General features: G+C 33.5%; 2 protein-coding genes across 2 annotated transcripts; both read left to right on the top strand.

Moving 5' to 3' along the window:
* Window positions 1-633: 633 nt before the first annotated feature.
* Window positions 634-6,054, top strand: LOTGIDRAFT_175007 (hypothetical protein; the record flags this gene model as incomplete). The annotated part of the gene is made up of 2 exons (XM_009055107.1): window positions 634-789; window positions 5,788-6,054. The coding sequence occupies 2 exons, from the start codon at window positions 634-636 to the stop codon at window positions 6,052-6,054; spliced, it is 423 nt and encodes a 140-aa protein (XP_009053355.1).
* Window positions 6,055-10,703: 4,649 nt separating this feature from the next.
* LOTGIDRAFT_64655 (hypothetical protein) lies at window positions 10,704-12,486 on the top strand (the record flags this gene model as incomplete). Its single annotated transcript, XM_009055106.1, has 3 exons — window positions 10,704-11,158; window positions 11,566-11,798; window positions 12,296-12,486. Coding segments are annotated over 3 exons (879 nt in total), but the record flags the coding sequence as incomplete, so codon positions are not given.
* Window positions 12,487-12,981: the final 495 nt, after the last annotated feature.

Below are 12,981 nucleotides of genomic sequence, written 5' to 3'. Positions count from 1 at the left end.
CTAGGATGTTATAGCAAAACTAAGGTATTCTTTGCACATTTCGGTCGGACATGGTATTTTATTGTAGAATATGGTAAAATAAACAAACTAGACCTTTTTGCCTTACTGCTTAAAGATGGGTTCCCTTATTTTCATTTATGAAAATGCTAATTCTTGTGAATGAATAGAAAGTAGAGGTGTTCTAAAGATTTGATAAAAATACCAGTTTGTCTCATATGTCCATAAGTAATTCATAATTAGCTAAATTAGAAGAGAATTACCACCAGAATTCCAAAGAGTGACCGATGAAGAAAGGTCAAAAAGTCTTTTTGCTTATCCAGACTGTACATGCTTGGACATTTATAATCGGTTAAATTCGTTAATATATGCAATGAGAACATAGTAATATGATTAAAAATACATAATAATTCATGAGAAACACCAAGTAATTTATTTGTTTGCCTAATTTGACACAAAAAAAAAATAAATTACTTAAAAATGAAGAGGACTTTTTATTTCTATGTTTTGACTCTTAGGTCGCAGTAGCAGATATAGTTTTGCTCCATTATTATTGTGGGATTTTTAATCAATAATGATAAGTTGAAACTTATTTTGGTACTTTTCAGGTGGTTGGAACTTTTGCAACTTTAAAAAATGACTATGGAAAGAGAATTACCAAAAGATCCATTTTTAATGGATAAAGACACGGATGATGGAGTGAAAAATAAATATTATAAACATGATACAATAGTGAATTTGTATAACGACATCAAATTATATGATAAACAAGCTGAGGCTCAAGCCAGTGAGGTATGTTACAAACCCTTTTTGATCATCACAAAAATATTGGCCATATACAATATAACAAAAGGCGAGCAAAATAGATTTTGCATATTTCGTGCTGAGCAATTAGTTTTAAGGGAAGTTGATACACCAGTGAGTCAAATAGACACAGGGGTCAAATCCCACGTTCCCACTCTTGAATGGGTTTGTTTTCGAAACACTTGCCTGAAGCTGTTCCTGAAGTTTGCAGATGTTAAGTGTTCGCCAGATCAGGTTACGCTTAAAAAGTTGTAGTGATTACACATCGACTGAGCTCATCGAACCTACACTATTTGATCCGCATATTTCGTATATTTGGATTTTCTTCGACCTCAACAAAACCAGATGCAAGTGAAGAAAATGTACTCTCGAGTCAGTTGTAATTATTGGTAAATAGTTCAAATTTCGCTCTAACTTTTTTTTAGATAAATTAATTTCAGATCTCTTTCAATTTCAAAGTCTACCGAGTATTGGCTCATGTAGAAATCATATAAAACAAACTAATTTTTAATTGTTCCGGGTCAGAAAAGCGCAAAAGGTGCTTTTAGAAGACACAAAAGTGATTAGGTTTATTAATTGACTTTCTGTTTTTCTTAATGTTATTGAGGGAATCCAACAAAATAAACCACATAAACAACATCATCTATTTGACTGTCATAAAAGGATTTCAAGCAGACAAATCCAGCGACATCATATAATTATATGATAAATATACCAAATAAACAATATTAGCAAATAGCAATGAATTCTGCAGTTCGCCAGACCATTGAACAATTTTAAATAATATGACTGAACTGTCTTGTGTTGGATTTTGGAGTACACACAAGGTCGTTGCTTTCAAAGAACCTTTGTCCGTACAGTGCCAGCGGACTTTTTGTTAGAAACGTACGTTGACTTTTTAATGCTTAACAATACTTTCATGGTCAACTATTTTTGGTAAGTAATGCGAAACTCTGTATAAGCCGATGTCATTGTCCGTTAAACCTTAAGAACAATTGTGGTTCGTTAATGTGAAGGTTAAAGCGGAATACGAAAGCCCGGGGGATGCCTTGGGACAGCTAGTTAATAAGAAAAGTTAAATGATCGACTGTTCCTTGGTTAATATTTCTCAGACGAAATAATTAGCTAAGAGACAAAACAGGGATGCAAGAATTGTACCCAATTATCTTGTTGTATTTTGAAACAAAAGTAATTACAAGAAATCCAACTTATATATATATTTGCCAATCGCTATCAGTAAGTTAAAAAAAAACCATTATACTATGAAATGAGTAGGTAAATTCAGTGTGGCAATAAATGACAATGCGATTTATCCGTGGCAAACACGAAATTCTTTCTGCATCCACTAGTTCATCTCTGATTTCAGAAGCAAGGTTGGTGAAGGAACAATATAAACTCGACGGATTGAATCTTTGTTAATATTAAAACATTGGGAATCACTTGCTAATAGCGATAAAAAAGAAACTATAAAGAGTGTGTGGTAAATGATAAAGTTTTCCTGCATAAAACGATATAACATGTATGTAGCATCAAAGCAGTAATTGTGCCAGCATGGTTTCATGGGTAGAACATATAAAGCTCTATTTAAAAAAAAAAGTGATATAGTTAAATTCTAGGCAGATTCGATATGAGTAATATTCCACATGTAAATATGGTAAAAAAAAAACAAGGTAACATTCGTACTACCCGACGTTGGTAACCCTTGCCTATAAGATGAACCAACAGGACAGTAAAATCTTTACAATGAAAAGGATATAGAAGATTATGGACAATCATCGAGCATTAAAATACGTGTGAATGATCTCTAAAACTTCCCTCGTTACCCTTTGTGGTACCCTTCTGTTCTGTAGCTGTTTTACTATTACCTCAGTTCCTGTATTTAAAAACAATTTACTCTACATGTCATACCAGGGACCTTGAACTTCCATATCGTCAACAAAATACTTTCGGTTTTGTATTCCATACTGATTCGTTCCTTTGAGTTCTCCAGTCAAATGACTGTGACAACTGAGATCAAATGCGTGGTGTATTGAGCTTGATGTGATAGTTCAGCAGGAATCATTGTCATTAGTTTATCCAGATTAATACCATAGGGTTTCTCATTTTATCATTTTCAAAGGCTTCGTGTCTTTAAAACTGCTCAAAAAGAGTTAACTTGTCTATGAAGTGTAGACAACTATATCAATTGTGCCCAACGATGGTATACTTGGCTAATATTTGCACTTTTCCCCAATAAAACAACCCGCTAAACCTGACCAGATTATAAAGTCAGTATAACATATATTATACTAGCATATTAGCGATATGCTGCGATGTACAATAAGAGACTAATTAAAACTCAACGAGATAGTCGATTTCTAAAAGAGAAGTCCTGCGGCGGAATTCAGCAGGGAACTAACATATTCGACATTTGCATTACAAATAAGGCAAGTGCACTTTGGGGAAACAGTCTTTTGAATGATTTTTAATGTAATTTGAAGATGGAATAGAAACTGCCAACTCCTATAGTAAAAAGTCGACAGAACTAATATTACAGTCATATTTTGAAGAGATATTATTTACGCTTCATGTCATTTCCTTAAAGTTTTTCAAAATGAAAGAAACACATAAAAGCAGTGAATGACAGATTAAATTAGACGGTTTAACAGTTGAAAGGAATGCAATAATTAGAAGTTTTGATGTAAAATCTTTCAGTGGATTGGTGATTATTAAATTTGGTTAATCTTCCAATGTCGTAACGCAAGGAAGATCTCTAAAAGGTTGTCGTTCGAACAGGACCATAAACTGATGCCCCGTTTACCAGAGGCTTTCGGTGATCAAGATACTTCGGCAGTTTTACAATGCCAGACAGTGCACGGTTCCATAAGGTGCTGAAAATGAGGCGGTACAGATTTTCAAATAAATTTCGATACTCTTGGACGGAATATCCGATGCCTTATGACTTAGCATAATATCATTACCTCGATATTCTTTTTAGTATTTTTTTTATTACTGAATGATAGGCCATGACTATGATGTAGACAAAACTCTTCTTGGGGTCATCGTTAACCCATTCGGCTCAGAACAAGAATGTCTTTGAGCTGAATTGAAGAACATGCTCACCCTTCATGAACACCTAATACCACAGGATTTGTTATTTCAGTCTCCATTACGAAGAGTATACATAGTTATTGATGCAACTGTTTTTTGTCATTATTTACTTTTGGGAAACTGCTCCATATGTATCAACGATATCATTGAACTCCCTTGGAAAGTATTCAAATTGGACATCAATTTGTGCCATATTCTTCATGTGTTTTTCTGCTACAATACATTTTCTGTTTCTTGACAGCTTCCCTCATATTATAATGTCTATAAAAGAGTAGTATAAAGAAAGACTGGTTCCAAAATGTCTAGTATTAAATAAGCCTATTACTCTTTAATAATTTCTTCGATATTACACAAAGAAAGAGAAATCTGCCTCTATAATGATGATAAATTACTATATGGTAATTTAGTAGTCCGAAACCTGCTAATATATTCTTATTAAGAATATAGGAAGTTACACATTCGATTTTCTTCCTTCAAATCCATTTTTTAACATAAATGTTAATAAAGTCTGCTTAATCTCAACACTGGTTTTCGTTCGGAAAATTCCCATATGACGAGACTTACGTTTTCTGTATATCTTCTTGGCGACTTCTGTAAAATGTTAATCTTTCTTAAGCTTGTGATAGACAATAACATCTATGAGAAAGTGGCGTCATTTGGGAGTATTTTGAAATTTCTAGTTTCATTTGACATGAGCACGCCTTCTTTCACGATTTCAAAATTGGTTTTGCTTTATTTGTGCTTTCTTGCAAACAGATGTTGTTCATAAGTCTACACACGTATCGACATGGTTATGTCCATGCAGGGTCATGTCACCACATAACACAAACTTAGATCAAATCATCGACATGCTTTTATGGAAATTGTAAATATCCATTTGATCACGAAAGACATAGAAAAAAACGACAAGTCGTACGAGGGGGACAATAAAACGAAGACGCCACGTGCGCAACAGGCTGTGAACGTTAAAGATATCCGGATGGTTTGAAATCGATAAAGGCAGGCTACTGCCGTTGTCCATGGAAAATCTCCCCAATTGCATGGCATTGCCGGTCTTCATTAAACCTTTAGCTGCCTTTCCTTTCATATCATTTTCCGACTTTGATTTACGGTTTACGCCGAGCTTTGATCATTATGTTTCAGACTAAGTAATTAGTATAAGAACTTTCATGAATAAAAACGCAGATCAGTTTCCTTATAATATCCGTAATAATAAGAAATTGATGTAGTTTTATAGGAAATTAAAATATCCTATTATGTCTTTATTTAAGAATCTCATCATATTATATTCAATATATTATCTGATGGATGAAATTACAGAATTCTCATGAAAAGAAATCATATGATCGCAAATTAAACAGGAGTTTTTCAGAACCGTATTACTTGATTTATATTCATTCAAAATATAGTTTATATTGATAAGGTTAAATCGTTTTGTTAAACCAATTCAGCGTTCCATTATTTGTACATTGCAATTGGAGTTGGTGGGTATATCTTTGGAGTTGTAGATAATCATATTAACCCAGTGTCTTAATATTTAATTCCTCAAGCCATAGTTGGCGATTTATTTGATAACAAATCTATAAGGTTCTAAACTGCGAATGTTGAACCTAAAGTGGCGTTAGGTCAACCTTGCCATGGGCAGAATCTATGAGCACCAGAGATTTCATTGACTCCTCCAATGACATCTTTGCGAATCTGATCGATTAATGGATTTAGACGACTCGGGCTCAATGAAAACTGAAAAATCACAGTTGAAATGTGTTGCCCAGAATAGCAGGCAGCAAACATATGTTTCTTGTCATAATGGTAGTCAATATCGATTTTAATTCAACCGATATATTACATTATTATGCAAGTGCAAATTAAAATTCTTATCATTTTTCTATCTTTCAGATTGATGATAGTGTAGATGTCGAGGTTCGAGAAGAAATATTAAAATCAGCAAACACTAGTAATCCATCGATGTTCAGACGTCCAGTTCTCTTAATAGTGATTCTTCTCATAGCAGTGGCTATTTTCATTCTGTGTCCTTTCCTGCAACTGGCAAGCGAAGGCAGTGACAATTCTTCAAGTGAAGATAATAAAACGTGGAGTTCAGAACGTACCGATATCTCAGACTCTGGAAGTTTAGTTCAGATTAATAATTTATGGGATGGTTAAGTACTTGAAGCGTATTACATATGATATATATTTATTTTATGAAATGTATTTTTATCGTTGACTTTAATGTTGGTGAATATCACCTAAAGAACTATATTATGGATCTGCTGTTCACGATAAGAGCATATTCGATGAGAATAAAAGAGATTATAATGATCACAAATAAAGTTAAAATAGAAAACGAATAGTTTATGTTTCCCTGCAGAAGCAAGATGGTCTAGTAATGGGAAATGCATTTCGTGCGATGTAGAAAAGCCATAGATCATGGTATTTAAATCTGAAGCAGAAATTCATTTCAATTACAGTTATGCACTAAAAGAAATAGTTGTCTGGCAATTTATGGAATATTGTTTTTATAAGTCAATATTTATTTATTTAATCACTGAATAAGCTGTAGAAAAAAACGATACGTGTTTAGATTCAGTACGAGGATAGCATAATCGACGTCAATTGATTTGAATATGCAGAGAATCCTTTATGAGTGTTATCGGACGACAAAAGTTCCTCGATATTTCTCTCTACATCTTTGAAATTGCTGGAAAGGCTGCAGCAAAGATTTTGGACCAAACGCCTTTGTAAAAATACTTCGGAATGATAGATACCTCATTATTATTTTTATGTGAACCACATGAAAGTCGTCGTTTTATTACTTTTAATGAAGGCCAATTAGTCGTCAGTGACCTTACGTGGTAGTGACCGCAACAGTCCTAGTGATGCAGTTAGCAAGAGCGAAGACTGGTCATGAACTGGGTGTTGTTATTTTCACAAATCTATGCCATAAACACTCACTAAAATATGTGGAAAGCGGACATTCATGGCTGCCCGAGTTTGTTTTCACAATGTATGAAGACATTATGGAAACTCATTGTAAAGGGTCAAAAATTGTGAAAATGTCTGATACTTCATAAACAAGAATTTCTTTCATTTTAGCATATAATGTTAAGAATTTCGATTGTAAATAATGAAATTCGTGGTTATGGACCAATATCTTTTGTTAATTGTTCATTTATAAATATGCAATTGATATATATGTTGAATTGATAGCCTAGTGACCACTTCATCATTGGTGACCTCTTTGTTGTTTTTACACAAATTGCTCTGTCTTTGATTACAGCTTAATAAAGATTCATCACTAATCAGATAAAGTTTACTTTTGTAACCATTTGACAATCCGTTCACTACTCTCTGTAATCATTGGTGAATTTCCAACTGTTTTAAACGGTATATAATAACAAAAGTGTATCAAGCCCGTTCGAATACTGAAATATTCTTGTGTCTATAAAGCTTACAGTCGATTTCATAGTTGAAGTACGCTGGCACATGGTAGCATATTTTGTGGTAGCTTTAAGTTTTTGTTTCAAATAACAAATTTGCATTAGTTTGTAAAAATTTGTAAAATGCTATTCAAAAATTTAAGCAAGGGCAATGCTTCTTAAGATCTTTCACTGATTCACCAAATTCGCAATTTAACTGAATTCTCTATACTTTTACATTCTTTGACAAATCAAAGCACACCGTTCAACAAACTTCCAAAGACAAACTGGTGTGAGTTTCCAAAAATGCTATTTCTTCAAAATCTAATCACATTAGATATATTGACACATTTCTACTTATCTAGGGTAAAAATAAAATCTGTGATATCATTATACATATGTTTATCAAAACGGTATCCTATTCTGCGTTCACAAGCCAGTTTTGGACAAACAGACTAAATACAACTTAAACAGAAACGTCGTGTTCAAAATTTGCACTATTTACTTATCTACAGATTCACACAAAGTTTAATAAGTGAAATTAGCCGTTGTAGGCGTATTTGGTGGACATAGTTTTAATAATAGTAATTTGGTAAACTCTGGTGTTGATCCGAGAGATGAACTCGACCATGATGGGTTTATCAAATATAATGTCAGATGTCACTCTGTTATTCATTACCTCGATATCTTAGTTTGTTAGTTTGGACAACAGCATGGCGGAATGATTATGATAATTGGTTTCTGAACCATAAAATATAGATGTTTCTAAACGCGTTTGATGCCTTTTAGATCTTTAGATTACATTATATTGGTGACTATTAAATTAGCGTCTAGAAAATATTTCTTTCAGACTAATTTTTTTCAAAGAATCAATGACATGTGTTTCCATTATAAACAATATCTTATTTTTGAGGTACGAATGTGTTCTTAAAGGTTAAAGGGTAAACTTTGAATTAGTAGTAAAAGATACAAAATTGGCAATTGCACGCTAGCCTAGGAGTCTAGGCTTTGATCCCGATTACAAAAAAATGAACTATTGATACATATTGAACGTTTTGTAAGATTATGCTAGTCACTTTCTATTTCGTGGTCAGTAAATAAAACGGCCCTGGACAGCTGTAGGCCAAGTCACAATTTTTTGAATATCGACTTCTAATTAGATTAGAAAATCAATATTTACTTACTTAAAGTGGCAGTATGTGACAATATTTTTTTCGCAATTAGTTTTGAAAATTGGACTGCATTTTTAAAAAATAAAAATCATTTCTTTGCTCTCTCTAATGATATTAATGGGAATACCTAAATTGCCTTACATACACCACAATCATTACGACACAATTATGGTATCGTGGTAGCAAGGGTGCAGTCAAACTTTGCATTGTCAAAATGCATGTTGTATGGAGGTAGCACACTTTGTTGGGTGTTGACTGTGCTGGTGGTAAAATGATAACTGTTTGTATACGTATATTGCTTTTGTGCAGTATCCATGGATATTGATTCAGTATGTATCTGTTTTTGTTAATTGATATTGTTCAATGTGCATAAATGTATGCAATGCAATGAAACAATAAATAAATTTTTCATTCAGTCACAACAAGAAAGAAAATTTAATTGAAATAGCTCTGTTTTTTATTTTGATCAAATGATGTTCTAGGAGAAGAGTCTTCATTAAGAGAACGTTTTGGATTATTCCCTTGAGAGGTCTCTAATAAAGTTTCTATTGCAGTTATATGAAGAGTAAAGGAAAAGGTTCGCCGGAAATCAATGCTATGAATTATTTAATGAAGTCTATGACAACGTTTGATCGTAGTAATCAGTTTATTGAAGGACAAGCACACGAATGTATTGTATTAAAGAGTTGAAGTGCAGATATACCGCATTGTTACGCTCAAGAAGTATTGTTTGAATAATGGGTTATTAAAGTAATCAAACTTTTTAATTGCTATGTAGATTGCCACCAGTATTGTTGAATATATTTGAAGGGCATAGGACTTCGCTTCGATTCTTCGTATCAGATAACCCATTCCGTAATTTAGGCGCCAAGATCTGATTTATGCTGCAGGTAGAATACAGCAACGTGATAGCGATTTGTCAGTCGTTGTGCTACGTCCGCTAAAGGTGCGGGCACACGAACGATCTTGGGAGATTTTTGTTGCCGACTCTTGTCAAGAGTTTCACCGACTGGCACCACCAGGTTGATAATCACGTGCGGATCATGCAATTGAAAGGAAATGGAAGCATGGCCCCTCGCGAGATTTTACTCTAAACTCTAATCGGCGACAAAAATCTTTGACCAAGACCGCCCGAGTGCTCGGCGCTTTCATTGTATCAAGTCGGTATGAGGGTGCCGACAGTTAGCGTCAACGTCGTCAGTTTGGTCAGGTACTTAGTTAAGCGAGTATTCAGTTTATGACAATTATTCAGTTTATGACAATTCCATCTACTGCTAATAATCTTTTAGAATCCAGTTGTATTCGGCAACTGTCTGAATTGAAGCGATCCAATTCGATCAATCTATTAACCCACAATACCAACGAGATCAGACTGTTCGATTAAACTGCCACCCGCGTGACCAGTGAAGCATCAGCTGTTTGCATTTTTAGTGTTTTTGTGTTATATTGATGAATGAGGAATCAATTTTATGATAATAAGTAATATCTTATCTTAAATGTTTTTTTTAGAACTATCCATTAATAAAGTAATCGGAATTTAAACATGCTGTTCTGCAACTTATTAAAACGGTTAGTTCTTTTTATATAAATGTACCGCATTCCTAAAGTAGAGCACAAACAAGTAGAATAAATAGTAATTGTTTGTTCATCTATCTAAAAATTAAAACGACTGCACGTTGCGAATCGTCCTTGGATGTGAATCTAACTCGACTACAAAAAGTCTTGTGGCGATTTTTTAAAACATTCCATTTAGGTGTCATCTCCGTATGGACATATTTCAGATTTCAAATGACATATTTTATAAAATAACACGAAAGAGGTTTTCCAATTTTTCATTTTAATCGAATTTATTTCTTTTATTGGTGTCTTGTTTGGTAGATTCTGGATTGAGCTGACCTGTCAATCTGAGCAACCTACGCCATGGGAACAGATGATTACCGTTCAGCTTTTCAAATTTATATTTTTAATTGCTGCTGTTTTGGTGTTGACACTGATTTGTGGAACAAACGACACGCTCTACCAGCAATGGAAAATATATAACAGACCAACACTGAAACGCACTTCCTTGGGACAAGGTTCTTTCAGGATTGAACCGTTCAACAATAACTTTAAGTTAAACTTTGAACAAGTATGCAAGACAAGGCTATCTAAGAATCGGGCGGACTATGTAAATAATTTGAGAATAAGAAGAAGAACATTACCTTTTGAGTTTTATTCTAACTTGTCTAAAGACTGCGATACATTTATTTCAAGTATGGGATACATTATGGAGAGCAGTACACAAGAAGAGCAAGATTTTCCCATAGCATTTGGAATACTGGTCTATAAGGATGTGGATCAAGTTGAAAGACTGCTCAGAGCCATATATAGACCTCACAATGTATATTGTATACATATAGACGCTAAGTCGTTCCCAAAATTTTATAATGAGCTAAAATCCATTGTGTCTTGTCTACCTAATGTTTGGATCGCTTCAAGACGAATCGCAGTCGAATGGGGACAATTCACAGTTTTAGAGCCAGAAATAGTGTGTCAAAGGGAATTGTACATGCATAAAACCAAATGGCGCTATTATATCAACCTCACAGGCCAAGAATTTCCTTTAAAGACTAATTATGAATTAGTACAGATATTAAAATCATATCAAGGAGCTAATGATATCTATGGTAGTGTAAGCTTGTGAGTATTCTTCAAATAGAATTACAATAAGGATATTATAATCAATTAATGCGACCTCCTTCCCTATATATCGCTTAAGTATTATTTTCTTTGACCGGGTTGCGTTTTCGACAGGATGGCAGATACTTCCAATTTTGATTTTATCGCCCTTTAATGTAAATATCAAAGTTGATTTGCTCGCTAACCTCGCTCGTTTAATCCGTTAGTCAGTGATGCAAGTCGAAGCTTTTAATCGTTCGAAAGGGAGAGTAAACCGAGGCACCATGTGTTACAGGTTGTGTACGTAAATTGCTCCCTCGACGGATGGTAATTTTTATCATGGCACACTACACGACATTGCCCGTTTTCATATAGCAAAACAGGTGCAGAAACGTAGAACGTAAAATTCTTGTTTAATTTCATTTCAGGATGAACACACATGAATATCGAATAAACTCCGAACTCCCACCCCCTTATGGCATCTCGGTCTGTAAAGGTTCTGTTCATATGACAGCATCACGATCGTTCGTTCGCTATGTCTTATTGAACCAGGTAGCAAGAGAATTTTTACAGTGGTGTAAAACTATGGAATTTCCCGATGAAAGTTATTTCACATCATTAAATAATAATCCTCATTTAAAAGCTCCTGGCTCTTATACTGGTAAGCAGTCTTCATAATCAGAGAAGCTAAAATACACAGAAAATTGCCAATACAGTACCTTTTATATGAATTGAAATATCAACTCCAAAATACTACTGAGATTATTAACGTGTCTTAGTGGTAATGAAAATGCCAATCAATGAACAAATTGTTATTTACAAATATGAATTTACAGACGATAATTGCAGTCCGATAAGGAGCAAATTTCTTGAAGGGAAGTTTGTTTATTATGAATGTTAAAAGTCTCAAAATTGTAAATTTCTGTGTACTCAGAAGATTTTCCAAGACTAATGGCATGCAATTTTAAAAAAAAATATTTGGAATATTTGTCATGAGAAAAAAAATTCAATTTTGAATTCACTGCAGGAAAGATGGTATTTTTAGTTTGTGCTATATAATTGTAAACTTTCTTTTTTGATGTCCTTATAGTTATCATAAATTAACGGTTTAATCATAGCTTGTTATTTCGGAAATTTGTTTTGCAGGTGAAATCGAAGATGTTGATCGTATTGGATTTAACAGATATAAAATATGGACTGACAGTAAGAGACAATGTGGTAGCAGAAAATTTGTGCGCGACATCTGTATTTTGGGTATGGCAGATTTACCAATGCTTACAAAAGCACCACAGCTATTTGCAAATAAATTCCATTATGAATTCGAACCGTTGGCTTATGACTGTTTAGAATGGTGGTATCGGAAAAAGGTTAACAGTTATATCAATGGCCAATCGAAGTTAAATTTGGATATTTATAAAACTGCTTCTTTTGTAAAACACAGATTAGTATATTCCCATTAAACCAAGTGGTTATACCAAAATAAACAGTAAAAGCTATTTTAATATCTCTATATATTGGTATCATGTTTTCTGAGACTGTTAGCATGATATGAGTCACACATTAGAAACGAATCTTGGAAGTTGAATTGAATATTAACGTGAAAATAGTCCCTCTCTTAACTGTTTTGGTAATAATTAAACTACAGTTGACAATTGTTTGTTTGCATCTGTTATAGTTGGATTTGTGGTAAATGTAGATATTACAAGGTGACGTTTCAATTTACAATGTTCTTGATATTTATTTGTATGCATAAAGTTAAAAAATCAAATTTCTCACATTTTTCAGCTTTAACATTGTTTTCGAAATTAAAATTTTCATTGATTTTCTGTTTTTATCATATTGAA

The sequence above is a fragment of the Lottia gigantea genome, assembly GCF_000327385.1.
Source record: "Lottia gigantea unplaced genomic scaffold LOTGIsca_232, whole genome shotgun sequence".
In the NCBI taxonomy this organism is placed as follows: Eukaryota; Metazoa; Mollusca; class Gastropoda; family Lottiidae; genus Lottia; species Lottia gigantea.
Note: the sequence above shows the minus strand (reverse complement) of the source record. Positions and strands in the feature narration are given on the sequence as shown.